This window comes from Bombina bombina, chromosome 7, assembly GCF_027579735.1.
Source record: "Bombina bombina isolate aBomBom1 chromosome 7, aBomBom1.pri, whole genome shotgun sequence".
NCBI classification, from domain to species: Eukaryota; Metazoa; Chordata; class Amphibia; order Anura; family Bombinatoridae; genus Bombina; species Bombina bombina.
In genome coordinates this window covers 418,264,828-418,279,827 of record NC_069505.1, presented here as the reverse complement: position 1 = coordinate 418,279,827, position 15,000 = coordinate 418,264,828, and the positions used below count along the sequence as shown (strand labels likewise).

The following is a 15,000-nucleotide window of genomic DNA, read 5'->3' as shown; positions in this document are numbered from 1 at the left end:
GCTACAGTCTCTTTGGCAGTCAAGCCAGATTTTCATGTTTATAAAATTATTTTATTAAATGTAGCTGACCTTACAAGTACTGTTTTGGTACTTATATTCTGCCTCTGCTAGATGCATGTTAGTGCCATAAGGTTTAGTGAATACAGACTAGGAAACCCTGAGCTCCCAGGGATATTGAGGTTCCTGACTTTGCTTCTCCGATTTCCTTTTATACGTTAAGTTCTGCTCCTTTTTAATCCTCCTCTGCTGTTTTCTCCCAGGTCTCTTTATTAATGTAATTAGGTGGCTGTTTTGTTTTATTATTGTTTATTTCTAATATTAACCAAGAAATTTTCAATTTCCTTTTTTGAGGGCTGTCTCTTGTCCCCCTTCTCAGGGTCTACCCTTTGTCCTTTCATGACTTCACTGCCCTCTTCTCTACAAAGCTTGATATTCCTCTTTTTTTCTCTGATGGACCAGCCTCCTCTTCTTGCTGGGAGTGGTTGGTTACCTTCATTTGTCTACCTCCTCATGAAAACTCCAACCTACCTCTGTTTAACGTTTTCCCTTTTTGAAGCGTCTTCACCTACTATGTGTTGGTCTCCTTAGTCCTGTCATTCTGCCTCTCTTTCCTAAGGTTTTCAGGACCTGGTTTATGTCTCGACGGCGCTGAGCAGCATGTTGGTGTCTAATGACAGCGTGGATTTTACAGGAGATGGTTTCAGACAGTGAGTGTGACCTCTGTAACTCTAGAGAGCATAGGACAGAGGTGGATAGAAACCTCTTGAGCTGGAGACTTGGAGCTAAATAGGCTGTAATTAGTTAATATTTCTGGTTGGGTAGAAAGTTCTCGTCCTAATGAAACTCCCATAGATTGTTGTAAATATCAGGAATGAACGTACTTCACCAGTAACAATTAGACATATTTCCATTCCGCCTCTTTCTCCCCCAGGCGGGACCGACTCCTTTGTCTAGATGGAGGAGGAATCCGAGGGCTGGTGCTTATTCAGCTCTTGATCGCCATTGAGAAAGCTGCCGGCCGGCCCATCAGGGAACTTTTTGACTGGGTCTCAGGGACTAGCACTGGAGGGATCTTGGCCTTGGCCATTGTGCATGGTAAGATAAGAGTCGATTAATTTATAATGTGTCTTCAAACTGATTAATAACAAATCTTAACTTATTTATAATCTGTAAAACATTTTTTACTTGAAGTGCTGGTCACATAGTGCTGAGTTTGTCACAGGCTGGCCACATCACATTTTACTCAAAATAAAAGATTATAATCGCATTTTTGTTCAACATTACATAGGAAATTAGTTACTGTTTAAGCATATACTACTCAAATGTACAAAATATTATATAAATTCACATGTATAATTACCTAGAAAGAAGGGGGAAAATGCTTTATTTGGCATAAAACATGTCTGATCACCATTTTCTGCTCAGTGGTGCTAAGGGCCACTGCTCTAGATTTTTTAAAAATATATTTTTATTGAACATTTTTAAAGAAAGTTTACAACAACATCATTGAATGATACTAACATAATTCGTCTGCAAGGTATAAAAACATTCAATTGTTTTGACAGAATTTTCAATATACATTGCATTACAAATGTTTAGATTTGGTACGATAAGCAAAATAATTGGATGAATTAAACATTACATTCGTAGTACTACTTAAAAAGCCTTTGTCATTATACATCAATTTGTGGCATTTGTCAGAGCTAGAGTGGGTATTAATTAATGAAAATTAGAAGTAATATGATTTTAAGGTAGTATTGGTGGGATCTTGTTCCCATATAAATATGACATCCAATATAAAATCCTGTTTCTTTCATGTAATTGGCAAGAGTCCATAAGCTAGTGACGTATGGGATATACAATCCTACCAGGAGGGGCAAAGTTTCCCAAACCTCAAAATGCCTATAAATATACCCCTCACCACACCCACAATTCAGTTTTACAAACTTTGCCGCCTATGGAGGTGGTGAAGTAAATTTGTGCTTAGATTTCTACGTTGATATGCGCTTCTCAGCATTGTTGAAGCCCGATTCCTCTCAGAGTACAGCGAATGTCAGAGGGACGTGAAGGGAGTATCACTTATTGAATACGATGATTTCCCTGACGGGGGTCTATTTCATGGGTTCTCTGTTATCGGTCGTAGAGATTCATCTCCTACCTCCCTTTTCAGATCGACGATATACTCTCAATTTACCATTACCTCTACTGATAACTGTTTCAATACTGGTTTGGCTATCTGCTATATGTGGATGGGTGTCTTTTGGTAAGTATGTTTTTTGTTACTTAAGGCACCCCAGCTATGGTTTGGCACTTTATGCATTTAAATAAAGTTCTAAATATATGTATTGTACTTATATTTGCCATGAGTAAGGTTCATGTATTTCCTTCTGCAGACTGTCAGTTTCATATTTGGGGAAAATAAACATTTTAAGAATTTTTTTTCTTACCTGGGGTTTAGTCTTTTTTTCTAAATTGACTACTTTTTTCTTGCAAATTGTGGGCGGTATTAGGCCCGCGGGTGCGCCAAATGCTAGACTTTATTGCGTCATTTTTGGCACAAGAATTTTTTGGCACGAAAAATACGTCTGTGACGCAACTTCGTCATTTCCGGGGTCGTAGTTGACGCCGTAGCCTTACACACGGTTGCGTCGTTAGTGACGCGAGTGTGTCATTTCCGGTTATTGTTGGTGCCAAAAAAATTTCAGTTACGTTGTGCGTCATACTTGGCGCCAAACTTTTTCATTATTTTAATACCCCATTGATGTTTGCCTCTTGCCTTTTTCTCTATCAGAGGGCTATGCTATTTGCATTTTTTCCCATTCCTGAAATTGATAATTTTGCTTTATATGTTGTTTTTTCTTTTACATTTTGCAAGATGTCTCAATCTGATCCTGCCTCAGAAGTATCTGATGGAACCTTGCTGTCTGACATTGGTTTTACCAAAGCTAAGTGCATTTGTTGTAAGATTGTGGAAATTATTTCTCTGAATGTCATTTGTAATAGTTGTCATGATAAACTTTTACATGCAGATAGTGTGTCCATCAGTAATAGTACATTGCCAGTTGCAGTTCCTTCAACTTCTAATGTACATGATATACCTATGAATTTTAAAGAATTTGTTACTGATTCTATTCAGAAGGCTTTGTCTGCATTTCCACCTTCTAATAAACGTAAAAGGTCTTTTAAAACTTCTCATTCAGTTTATGAAATTTCAAATGACCAACAACATAATAATTTATCCTCCTCTGATGAGGAACTATCTGATACAGAAGATCCTTCCTCAGACATTGACACTGACAAATCTACTTATTTATTTAAAATAGAGTATATGCGTTCTTTATTAAAAGAAGTGTTAATTACTTTGGATATTGAGGTAACCAGTCCTCTTGACGTTAAGTCTAATAAACGTTTAAATGCTGTTTTTTAACCTCCTGTGGTTTCTCCAGGGGTTTTTCCTATTCCTGAGGCTATTTCTGATATGATTTCTAAGAAATGGAATAAGCCAGGTACTACTTTTTATTCCTTCTTCAAGGTTTAAAAAATTGTATCCTTTACCAGCAAATTCTATAGAGTTTTGGGAAAAATCCCCAAAGTTGATGGGGCTATTTCTACTCTTGCTAAACGTACCACTATTCCTATGGAAGATAGTACTTCCTTTAAGGATCCTTTAGATAGGAAGCTTGAATCTTATCTAAGGAAATCCTATTTATATTCAGGTCATCTTCTCAGACTTGCAATTTCTTTGGCTGATGTTGCAGCTGCATCAACTTTCTGGTTGGAGAATTTAGCGCAACAAGAATAGGTTTCTGATGTATCTAGCATTATTAGCTTACTGCAGTATGATAATCATTTTATTTGTGATGCTATTTTTGATGTTATCAAAATTGATGTTAGAGCCATGATCCTATTTTATCTAGAAGAGCTTTGTGGCTTAAATCTTGGAATGCTGATATGACATCTAAGTCTAGATTACTATCTCTTTCTTTCCAAGATAATAATTTATTTGGTTCTAAGCTGGATTCTATTATTTCAACTATTACTGGGGGAAAGGGAGTTTTTCTGCCTCAGGATAAAAAACCTAAGGGCAAATCTAAGGCTTCTAACCGTTTTCGTTCCTTTCGTCAGAATAAGGAACAATAATCATCTAATCCTTCCCCCAAGGAATCTGTTTCCAATTGGAAGCCTTCCTCAAAGTGGAATAAATCCAAGCCATTTAAGAAACCATAGTCAGCCCCTAAATCCGCATGAAGGTGCGTCCCTCATTCCAGCTCAGCTGGTGGGGGGCAGATTAAGGTTTTTCAAGGATTTTTGGATTGTCTCTCAAGGGTATCGAATAGGATTCAGAGTAAGACCTCCTGTGAGAAGATTTTTTTTCTCTCACGTATCCCAGCAAATCCAGTAAAAGCTCAGGCTTTCCTGAAGTGTGTTTCAGACCTGGAGTCTTCAGGGGTAATCATGCCAGTTCCTTTTCAGGAACAAGGTTTGGGGTTTTACTCAAATGTTATTCATTGTCCCAAAGAAGGAAAATTCATTCAGGCCAGTTCTGGATCTGAAAATGTTGAATCGTTATGTAAGAGTACCAACTTTCAAGATGGTGACTATAAGGACTAGTCTGCCTTTTGTTCAGCAAGGACATTATATGTCTACAATAGACTTGCAGGATGCATACCTTCATATTCCGATTCATCCAGAACATTATCAGTTCCTGAGATTCTCTTTTCTAGACAAGCATTACCAATTTGTTGCTCTTCCATTTGGCCTAGCAACAGCTCCAATAATCTTTTCAAAGGTTCTAGGTGCCCTACTCTCTGTAATCAGAGAACAGGGTATTGCGGTGTTTCCTTATTTGGACGATATCTTGGTACTAGCTCAGTCTTTACGTTCTGCAGAATCTCACACAAATCAACTAGTGTTGTTTCTTTGAAAACATGGTTGGAGGATCAATTTGCCAAAAAGTTATTTGATTCCTCAGACAAGGGTCACCTTTTTAGGTTTCCAGATAGATTCAGTGTCCATGACTCTGTCTCTAACAGACAAGAGACGCTTGAAATTGGTTGCAACTTGTCGGCACCTTCAGTCTCAGTCATTCCCTTCAGTGGCTTTGTGCATGGAAATTTTAGGCCTCATGACTGCAGCATCGGATGCGATTCCTTTTGCTCATTTTCACATGAGACCTCTCCAGCTTTGTATGCTAAATCAATGGTGCAGGGATTATACAAAGATATCACAATTAATATCCTTAAATCCCAATGTACGCGCTCTCTGACGTGGTGGTTAAATCACCAACGTTTAGTTCAAGGGGCTTCTTTTGTACGACCAACCTGGACTGTGATAACTACAGATGCAAGTCTTTCGGGTTGGGGAGCTGTTTGCGGATCTCTGACTGCTCAAGGGGTTTGGAAATCTCAAGAGGTGAGATTACCAATCAATATTTTAGAACTCCGTGCAATTTTCAGAGCTCTTCAGTTTTGGCCTCCTATGAAGAGAGAACCGTTCATTTGCTTCCAGAAAGACAATATCACAACTGTGGCATATGTCAATCATCAAGGTGGGACTCACAGTCCTCAAGCCATGAAAGAAGTATCTCGGATACTTGCTTGGGCGGAATCCAGCTCCTGTCTAATATCTGCGGTGCATATCCCAGGTGTAGACAATTGGGAAGCGGATTATCTGTCGTCAGACTTTACATCCGGGAGAGTGGACTCTCCATCCAGATGTGTTTTCTCAGATTGTTCAGATGTGGGGTCTTCCAGAGATAGATCTGATGGCCTCTCACCTAAACAAGAAACTTCCCAGATACCTGTCCAGGTTCAGGGATGTTCAGGCAGAAGCAGTGGATGCGCTAACCATTCCATGGAATTATCATCCTGCTTACATCTTCCCGCCTCTAGTTCTTCTTCCAAGAGTGATTTCCAAAATTATCATGGAACAATCGTTTGTGTTGCTGGTGGCTCCAGCATGGCCACACAGGTTTTGGTATGCGGATCTTGTTCGGATGTCCAGTTGCCAACCTTGGCCACTTCCGTTTAGGCTAGACCTACTGTCTCAAGGTCCATTTTTCCATCAGGATCTCAAATCATTACATTTGAAGGTATGGAAAATGAACGCTTAGTACTAAGTCATAGAGGTTTCTCTGACTCAGTGATTAATATTATGTTACAAGCTCGTAAATCTGTTTCCAGGAAGATTTACTATCGAGTTTGGAAGGCTTACATTTCATCGTGTTCTTCTCATAAATTTTCTTGGCATTCTTTTAGAATTCCTAGAATTTTTTTATTTTTTTCAGTATGGTTTGGATAAAGGTTTGTCTGCAAGTTCCTTGAAGGGACAAATCTCTGCTCTTTCAGTTTTATTTCACAGAAAGATTGCTAAACTTCCTGATATTCACTGTTTTGTACAGGCTTTAGTTCGAATTAAGCCTGTCTGTTCTGTCCATATATTCATATGTTCATCTTTAAATGCTATTTTAGTTCTTAGTTGGATTGCATGTTTAACTTTACATCATAAGGCATTGGGCAGTCATCTTGCAAATCAGTAAATGAAAACAGAATACTGTCATTAAATCGATTTCTCCTCCTTGGAGTCTCAATTTGGTTTTGAAGGCATTACAGGCTCCTCTATTTGAGCCTATGCATTCTTTGGGCATTAAACTACTTTCTTGGAAAGTGTTGTTCCTTTTGGCTATCTCTTCTGCTAGAAGAGTTTCTGAGCTATCTGCTCTTTCTTGTGAATCTCCTTTTCTGATTTTTCATCAGGATAAGGCGGTTTTGCGGACTTCTTTTCAATTTTTACCTAAGGTTGTGAATTCTAACAACATTAGTAGAGAAATTGTTGTCCCTTTCTTGTGTCCTAATCCAAAGAATTCTTTGGAAAGATCCTTACAATCTTTGGATGTGGTAAGAGCTTTGAAATATTATGTTGAAGCTACTAAAGTTTTCAGAAAGACTTCTAGTCTATTCGTTTTATTTTCTGGTCCTAGGAAAGGTCAGAAAGCTACTGCTATTTACTTGGCTTCTTGGTTAAAGCTTTTGATTCGTCAAGCTTATTTGGAGTCGGGTAAGATCCCGCCTCAAAGAATTACAGCTCATTCTACTAGGTCAGTCTCCACTTCGTGGGCTTTTAAGAATGAAGCTTGTTGATCAGATTTGCAAAGCAGCAACTTGGTCTTCTTTGCATACATTTACTAAATTCTACCATTTTGATGTAATTTGCTTCTTCAGAAGCAGTTTTTGGTAGAAAAGTTCTTCAGGCAGCTGTTTCAGTTTGATTCTTCTGCTGATGTTTTAAGTTTTTCTTATCACTAAAGAATAAACTTATACTTTGGGTTGTGGATTATTTTTTCAGCGGAAAATGGCTGTATTTTATTTTTTATCCCTCCCTTTCTAGTGACTCTTGCGTGGAGTTTCACATCTTGGGTATTTTATATTCCATACGTCATTAGCTCATGGACTCTTGCCAATTACATGAAAGAAAACATAATTTATGTAAGAACTTACCTGATAAATTAATTTCTTTCATATTGGCAAGAGTCCATGAGTCCCACCCTTTTTTTGGTGGTTATGATTTTTTTATATAAAGCACAATTATTTCCAAATTCCTTTGATGCTTTTTACTCCTTTCTTTATCACCCCACTACTTGGCTATTCGTTAAACTGAATTGTGGGTGTGGTGAGGGGTGTATTTATAGGCATTTTGAGGTTTGGGAAACTTTGCCCCTCCTTGTAGGATTGTATATCCCATACGTCACTAGCTCATGGACTCTTGCCAATATGAAAGAAATAATTTATGTAAAAACTTACCTGATAAATTCATGTTTTCCCCAGAAAGCTATAGTGAATTTTTTTCCCATTTTAAAACCAAATTTACCTCTGATACCCACTGTGAAAGGCTTGGGATTTCCTGTTTTTTTCATAACCTGGGAATTTAATCTTTCTTCTGTTATGTGTGATCAGTCCACGGGTCATCATTACTTCTGGGATATAACTCCTCCCCAACAGGAAATGCAAGAGGATTCACCCAGCAGAGCTGATATAGCTCCTCCCCTCTACGTCAGTCCCAGTCATTCTCTTGCACCCAACGACTAGATAGGATGTGTGAGAGGACTATGGTGATTATACTTAGTTTTTATGACTTCAATCAAAAGTTTGTTATTTTACAATAGCACCGGAGCGTGTTATTACTTCTCTGGCAGAGTTTGAAGAAGAATCTACCAGAGTTTTTTTACTATGATTTTAACCGGAGTAGTTAAGATCATATTGCTGTTCTCGGCCATCTGAGGGAGGTAAAGGCTTCAGATCAGGGGACAGCGGGCAGATGAATCTGCATTGAGGTATGTAGCAGTTTTTATTTTCTGAATGGAATTGATGAGAAAATCCTGCTATACCGCTATAATGACATGTATGTATACACTTCAGTATTCTGGGAATGGTATTTCACCGGAACTACTCTGTTAAAGGTCACTAATCCTTTTAATAAGTATTATCATGTTAAACGTTTTTGCTGGAATGTAGAATCGTTTACATTGCTGAGGTACTGAGTGAATAAATGTTTGGGCATTATTTTCCACTTGGCAGTTGTCTGCTTTAAATTGTGACAGTTTCGTTTCTCCTCACTGCTGTGTGTGAGAGGGAGGGGCCGTTTTTGGCGCTCTTTTGCTACGCATCAAAAATTTCCAGTCAGCTACTATTATATTTCCTGCATGATCCGGTTCACTGTCAGATCTCAGGGGTCTTCAAACTTCTTTGAAGGGAGGTACATTCTCTCAGCAGAGCTGTGAGAATTTTATATTGACTGTGAATAAAAACGTTACTCTATAATTTTTTATATCAAATTTAGTTATTGTTATTTACTAATGGGAACAAACCTTTGCTAAAAGTTGTGTTATTTTAAAGTTGATGCTATAACTGTTTTTCAGTTCATTATCTCAACTGTCATTTAATCGTTTAAGTACCTCTTTGAGGCACAGTACGTTTTTGCTAAAAAAGATTATAACCAGGTTGCAAGTTATTGCTAGTGTGTTAAACATGTCTGACTCAGAGGAAGATATCTGTGTCATTTGTTCCAATGCCAAGGTGGAGCCCAATAGAAATTTATGTACTAACTGTATTGATGCTACTTTAAATAAAAGTCAATCTGTACAATGTGAACAAATTTCACCAAACTGCGAGGGGAGAGTTATGCCGACTAACTCGCCTCACGCGGCAGTACCTGCATCTCCCGCCCGGGAGGTGCGTGATATTATGGCGCCTAATACATCTGGGCGGCCATTACAGATAACATTACATGATATGGCTACTGTTATGACTGAAGTTTTGTCTAAATTACCAGAACTAAGAGGCAAGCGTGATCACTCTGGGGTGAGAACAGAGTGCGCTGACAATACTAGGGCCATGTCTGATACTGCGTCACAGCTTGCAGAGCATGAGGACGGAGAGCTTCATTCTGTGGGTGACGGTTCTGATCCAAACAGATTGGATTCAGATATTTCAAATTTTAAATTTAAATTGGAGAACCTCCGTGTTTTACTAGGGGAGGTCTTAGCAGCTCTCAATGATTGTAACACCGTTGCAATACCAGAGAAACTGTGTAGGTTGGATAAATACTTTGCGGTACCGGCGAGTACTGACGTTTTTCCTATACCTAAGAGATTAACTGAAATTGTTACTAAGGAGTGGGATAGACCCGGTGTGCCGTTCTCACCCCCTCCAATATTTAGAAAGATGTTTCCAATAGACGCCACCACTCGGGACTTATGGCAAACGGTCCCTAAGGTGGAGGGAGCAGTTTCTACTTTAGCTAAGCGTACCACTATCCCGGTGGAGGATAGCTGTGCTTTTTCAGATCCAATGGATAAAAAATTAGAGGGTTACCTTAAGAAAATGTTTGTTCAACAAGGTTTTATATTGCAACCCCTTGCATGTATCGCGCCGATTACGGCTGCGGCAGCATTTTGGATTGAGTCTCTGGAAGAGAACCTTAGTTCATCTACGCTAGACGACATTATGGACAGGCTTAGAGTCCTTAAACTAGCTAATTCATTCATTTCGGAGGCCGTAGTACATTTAACCAAACTTACGGCTAAGAACTCTGGATTCGCCATACAGGCACGTAGAGCACTGTGGCTAAAATCCTGGTCAGCTGATGTTACTTCTAAGTCCAAATTACTTAATATACCTTTCAAGGGGCAGTCTTTATTTGGGCCCGGTTTGAAAGAAATTATCGCTGACATTACAGGAGGTAAGGGCCACGCCCTACCTCAAGACAAAGCCAAAGCTAAGGCTAGACAGTCTAATTTTCGTCCCTTTCGGAATTTCAAAACAGGAGCAGCGTCAACCTCCACTGCACCAAAACAGGAAGGAGCTGTTGCTCGTTACAGGCAAGGCTGGAAACCTAACCAGTCCTGGAATAAGGGCAAACAGGCCAGGAAACCTGCTGCTGCCCCAAAGACAGCATGAACCGAGAGCCCCCGATCCGGGACCGGATCTAGTGGGGGGCAGACTTTCTCTCTTCGCCCAGGCCTGGGCAAGAGATGTTCAGGATCCCTGGGCGCTGGAGATCATATCTCAGGGATACCTTCTAGACTTCAAATTATCTCCCCCAAAAGGGAGATTTCATCTGTCAAGGTTGTCAACAAACCAGATAAAGAAAGAAGCGTTTCTACGCTGTGTACAAGATCTGTTATTAATGGGAGTGATCCATCCAGTTCCGCGGTCGGAACAAGGACAAGGGTTCTACTCAAACCTGTTTGTGGTTCCCAAAAAAGAGGGAACTTTCAGGCCAATCTTAGATTTAAAGATTCTAAACAAATTCCTAAGAGTTCCATCGTTCAAAATGGAAACTATTCGGACAATCTTACCTATGATCCAAAGGGGTCAGTACATGACCACAGTGGATTTAAAAGATGCTTATCTTCACATACCGATTCACAAAGATCATCAACGGTATCTACGGTTTGCCTTCCTAGACAGGCACTACCAGTTTGTAGCTCTTCCATTCGGATTGGCTACGGCCCCAAGAATCTTCACAAAGGTTCTGGGTGCCCTTCTGGCGGTACTAAGACCGCGAGGGATTTCGGTAGCTCCGTACCTAGACGACATTCTAATACAAGCTTCAAGCTTTCAAACTGCCAAGTCTCATACAGAGTTAGTTCTGGCATTTCTAAGGTCGCATGGATGGAAAGTGAACGAAAAGAAGAGTTCTCTTTTTCCTCTCACAAGAGTTCCATTCTTGGGGACTCTTATAGATTCTGTAGAAATGAAGATTTACCTGACAGAAGACAGGTTAACAAAGCTTCAAGATGCATGTCGTGTCCTTCATTCCATTCAACACCCGTCAGTAGCTCAATGCATGGAGGTGATCGGCTTAATGGTAGCGGCAATGGACATAGTACCTTTTGCACGCCTACACCTCAGACCGCTGCAATTGTGCATGCTAAGTCAGTGGAATGGGGATTACTCAGATTTGTCCCCTACCCTGAATCTGAATCAAGAGACCAGAAATTCTCTTCTATGGTGGCTTTATCGGCCACACCTGTCCAGGGGGATGCCATTCAGCAGGCCAGACTGGACAATCGTAACAACAGACGCCAGCCTGCTAGGTTGGGGCGCTGTCTGGAATTCTCTGAAGACTCAGGGATTATGGAATCAGGAGGAGAGTCTCCTTCCAATAAACATTCTGGAATTGAGGGCAGTTCTCAATGCCCTTCTGGCTTGGCCCCAATTAACAACTCAGGGGTTCATCAGGTTTCAGTCGGACAATATCACGACTGTAGCTTACATCAACCATCAGGGAGGGACAAGAAGCTCCCTAGCAATGATGGAAGTATCAAAGATAATTCGCTGGGCAGAGTCTCACTCTTGCCACCTGTCAGCAATCCACATCCCGGGAGTGGAGAACTGGGAGGCGGATTTCTTGAGTCGCCAGACTTTTCATCCGGGAGAGTGGGAACTTCATCCGGAGATCTTTGCCCAAATACTTCGACGTTGGGGCAAACCAGAGATAGATCTCATGGCGTCTCGCCAGAACGCCAAACTTCCTCACTACGGGTCCAGATCCAGGGATCCGGGAGCGGTTCTGATAGATGCTTTGACAGCACCTTGGAACTTCGGGATGGCTTATGTGTTTCCACCCTTCCCGCTGCTTCCTCGATTGATTGCGAAAATCAAACAGGAGAGAGCATCAGTGATTCTAATAGCACCTGCATGGCCACGCAGGACTTGGTATACAGATCTAGTGGACATGTCATCCTGTCCACCTTGGTCTCTACCTCTAAGACAGGACCTTCTGATACAGGGTCCATTCAAACATCAAAATCTAACTTCTCTGAAACTGACTGCTTGGAAATTGAACGCTTGATTTTATCAAAGCGTGGTTTTTCTGAGTCGGTTATTGATACCCTGATCCAGGCTAGGAAGCCTGTTACCAGAAAGATTTACCATAAAATATGGCGTAAATACCTATACTGGTGCAAATCCAAACGTTACTCCTGGAGTAAGGTTAGGATCCCTAGGATATTGTCTTTTCTACAAGAAGGTTTAGAAAAGGGTTTATCGGCTAGTTCATTAAAGGGACAGATTTCAGCTCTGTCCATCTTGTTACACAGGCGTCTGTCAGAAAATCCAGACGTCCAGGCCTTTAGTCAGGCTTTAGCTAGGATCAAGCCTGTGTTTAAAGCCGTTGCTCCGCCATGGAGTTTAAACTTAGTTCTTAACGTTTTACAAGGTGTTCCATTTGAACCCCTTCATTCCATTGATATAAAATTGTTATCTTGGAAAGTTCTGTTTTTAATGGCTATTTCCTCGGCTCGTAGAGTCTCTGAGTTATCAGCATTACATTGTGATTCTCCTTATCTGATTTTTCACTCAGATAAGGTAGTTCTGCGTACTAAACCTGGGTTCTTACCTAAGGTAGTTACTAACAGGAATATCAATCAAGAGATTGTCGTTCCATCCTTGTGTCCAAATCCTTCTTCAAAGAAGGAACGTCTTCTACACAATCTGGATGTAGTTCGTGCCCTCAAGTTCTACTTGCAGGCAACTAAAGATTTTCGCCAAACTTCTTCCCTGTTTGTCGTTTATTCTGGACAGAGGAGAGGTCAAAAAGCTTCTACTACCTCTCTCTCGTTTTGGCTTCGTAGCATAATACGTTTAGCCTATGAGACTGCTGGACAGCAGCCTCCTGAAAGAATTACAGCTCACTCCACTAGAGCTGTGGCTTCCACTTGGGCCTTTAAGAATGAGGCCTCTGTTGAACAGATTTGCAAGGCTGCAACTTGGTCTTCGCTTCATACTTTTTCCAAATTTTACAAATTTGACACTTTTGCTTCTTCGGAGGCTATTTTTGGGAGAAAGGTTCTTCAGGCAGTGGTTCCTTCTGTATAATGAGCCTGCCTATCCCTCCCGTCATCCGTGTACTTTTGCTTTGGTATTGGTATCCCAGAAGTAATGATGACCCGTGGACTGATCACACATAACAGAAGAAAACGTAATTTATGCTTACCTGATAAATTCCTTTCTTCTGTTGTGTGATCAGTCCACGGCCCGCCCTGTTTTTAAGGCAGGTAAATATCTTTTAAATTATACTCCAGTCACCACTTCACCCTTGGTTACTCCTTTCTCGTTGATTCTTGGTCGAATGACTGGGACTGACGTAGAGGGGAGGAGCTATATCAGCTCTGCTGGGTGAATCCTCTTGCATTTCCTGTTGGGGAGGAGTTATATCCCAGAAGTAATGATGACCCGTGGACTGATCACACAACAGAAGAAAGGAATTTATCAGGTAAGCATAAATTACGTTTTTTGCACAGTTTAGCATGCAGGATAATAGTTTTCCTTTGCTTATTTGGGGAATTTGGTTCAACAGAACCACAGTGGGATCAAGTGTAATGTCAAGTTCTAGTTTGCTATTTATGTATTCAGAAATCTGGTCCCAGAATGGTTTTAACTTAGGGCATGACCACATGATGTGTGTCATGTTCCCTATTTCGCCGCAATGTCTCCAGCATAGGGGGGATGCTTTTGAAAAAATATTATTGAGTCTGTGAGGTGTAAGATACCATCGTGATAGAATCTTATAGTTTAGTTGTGCTAGAGTTGGTGAGCTTGAGAATTTTTTGGTTGAGATGAATGATTGGCACCATTGTGCTTCTGTATATTCTGTATGTAAAACATGTTCCCATTGTTTTATGTAAGACGGTGTAAATATAGGGAATTTTTTGTTTAGTAATTTATAAATGAGGGAAGTATGAGATTTAGTTATAGTGTATGTTGTACATATTTTCTCCAAAGCTCTATTTTTTGCTTACTAGACATTGAATGTCTGGTTTGAAGGTAGAAGAACCATTTGTCAAAAGGTGGTCCTATCTCCTAGTATATGCGTATAAGGATATTTGAGTGTATATTAGGGGAGTTAGACAAACCCCCCGTGTGAGTTGGAAAGAGGTAAGGATTGTTAAATAAGGGAGATAATGGTGATATGTTAGTTGAAAGATCTCTATGTTCCTTAAGTGCCATATCCCAAACATCTACAATAGCTTTGATTAGCTTGTTGTTATCAATTTGTCGCGGCCTATGTTTCTTTAATAACCTGCGGAGATTGGATTAATTTGGTACCTCTGCAATCTGGGATTCCATCTGAACTCATGGTTTTAATGGACTATTATGAGTCAATGATACTATACAGGCTAAGTGAGCCGCATAGTAATAGTTTTTGAAAATCGGTACATTTAGCCCACCTTCCTCTCTAGTAAAGTATAGATTTTTTTTTTCTTGCTACTCTGGGCTTATTATGGCATATGAATGATTCCATTATTTTTTGTTGTGTAATATAAAAATGATGAGGTATAAAAATGGGTAATGTTTGGAACAAGTAAAGATATTTAGGTATTATCGACATTTCTCCAACATTGGTGTGTCCGGTCCACGGCGTCATCCTTACTTGTGGGATATCTCTTCCCCAACAGGAAATGGCAAAGAGTCCCAGCAAAGCTGGCCATATAGTCCC

The 15,000-nt window shown here is 40.2% G+C and overlaps 1 protein-coding gene across 4 annotated transcripts in view; it reads left to right on the top strand.

Moving 5' to 3' along the window:
• PLA2G6 (phospholipase A2 group VI) overlaps window positions 1-15,000 on the top strand; it is a 195,658-nt gene that overhangs the window by 120,967 nt on the left and 59,691 nt on the right. For all 4 annotated transcript variants that reach the window (XM_053721249.1, XM_053721251.1, XM_053721252.1 and 1 more), the window contains 2 exons: window positions 617-707; window positions 932-1,095. In XM_053721249.1, coding sequence (XP_053577224.1) covers window positions 617-707; window positions 932-1,095 — 255 coding nt within the window. The remainder of the gene's footprint in view (window positions 1-616; window positions 708-931; window positions 1,096-15,000) is intronic.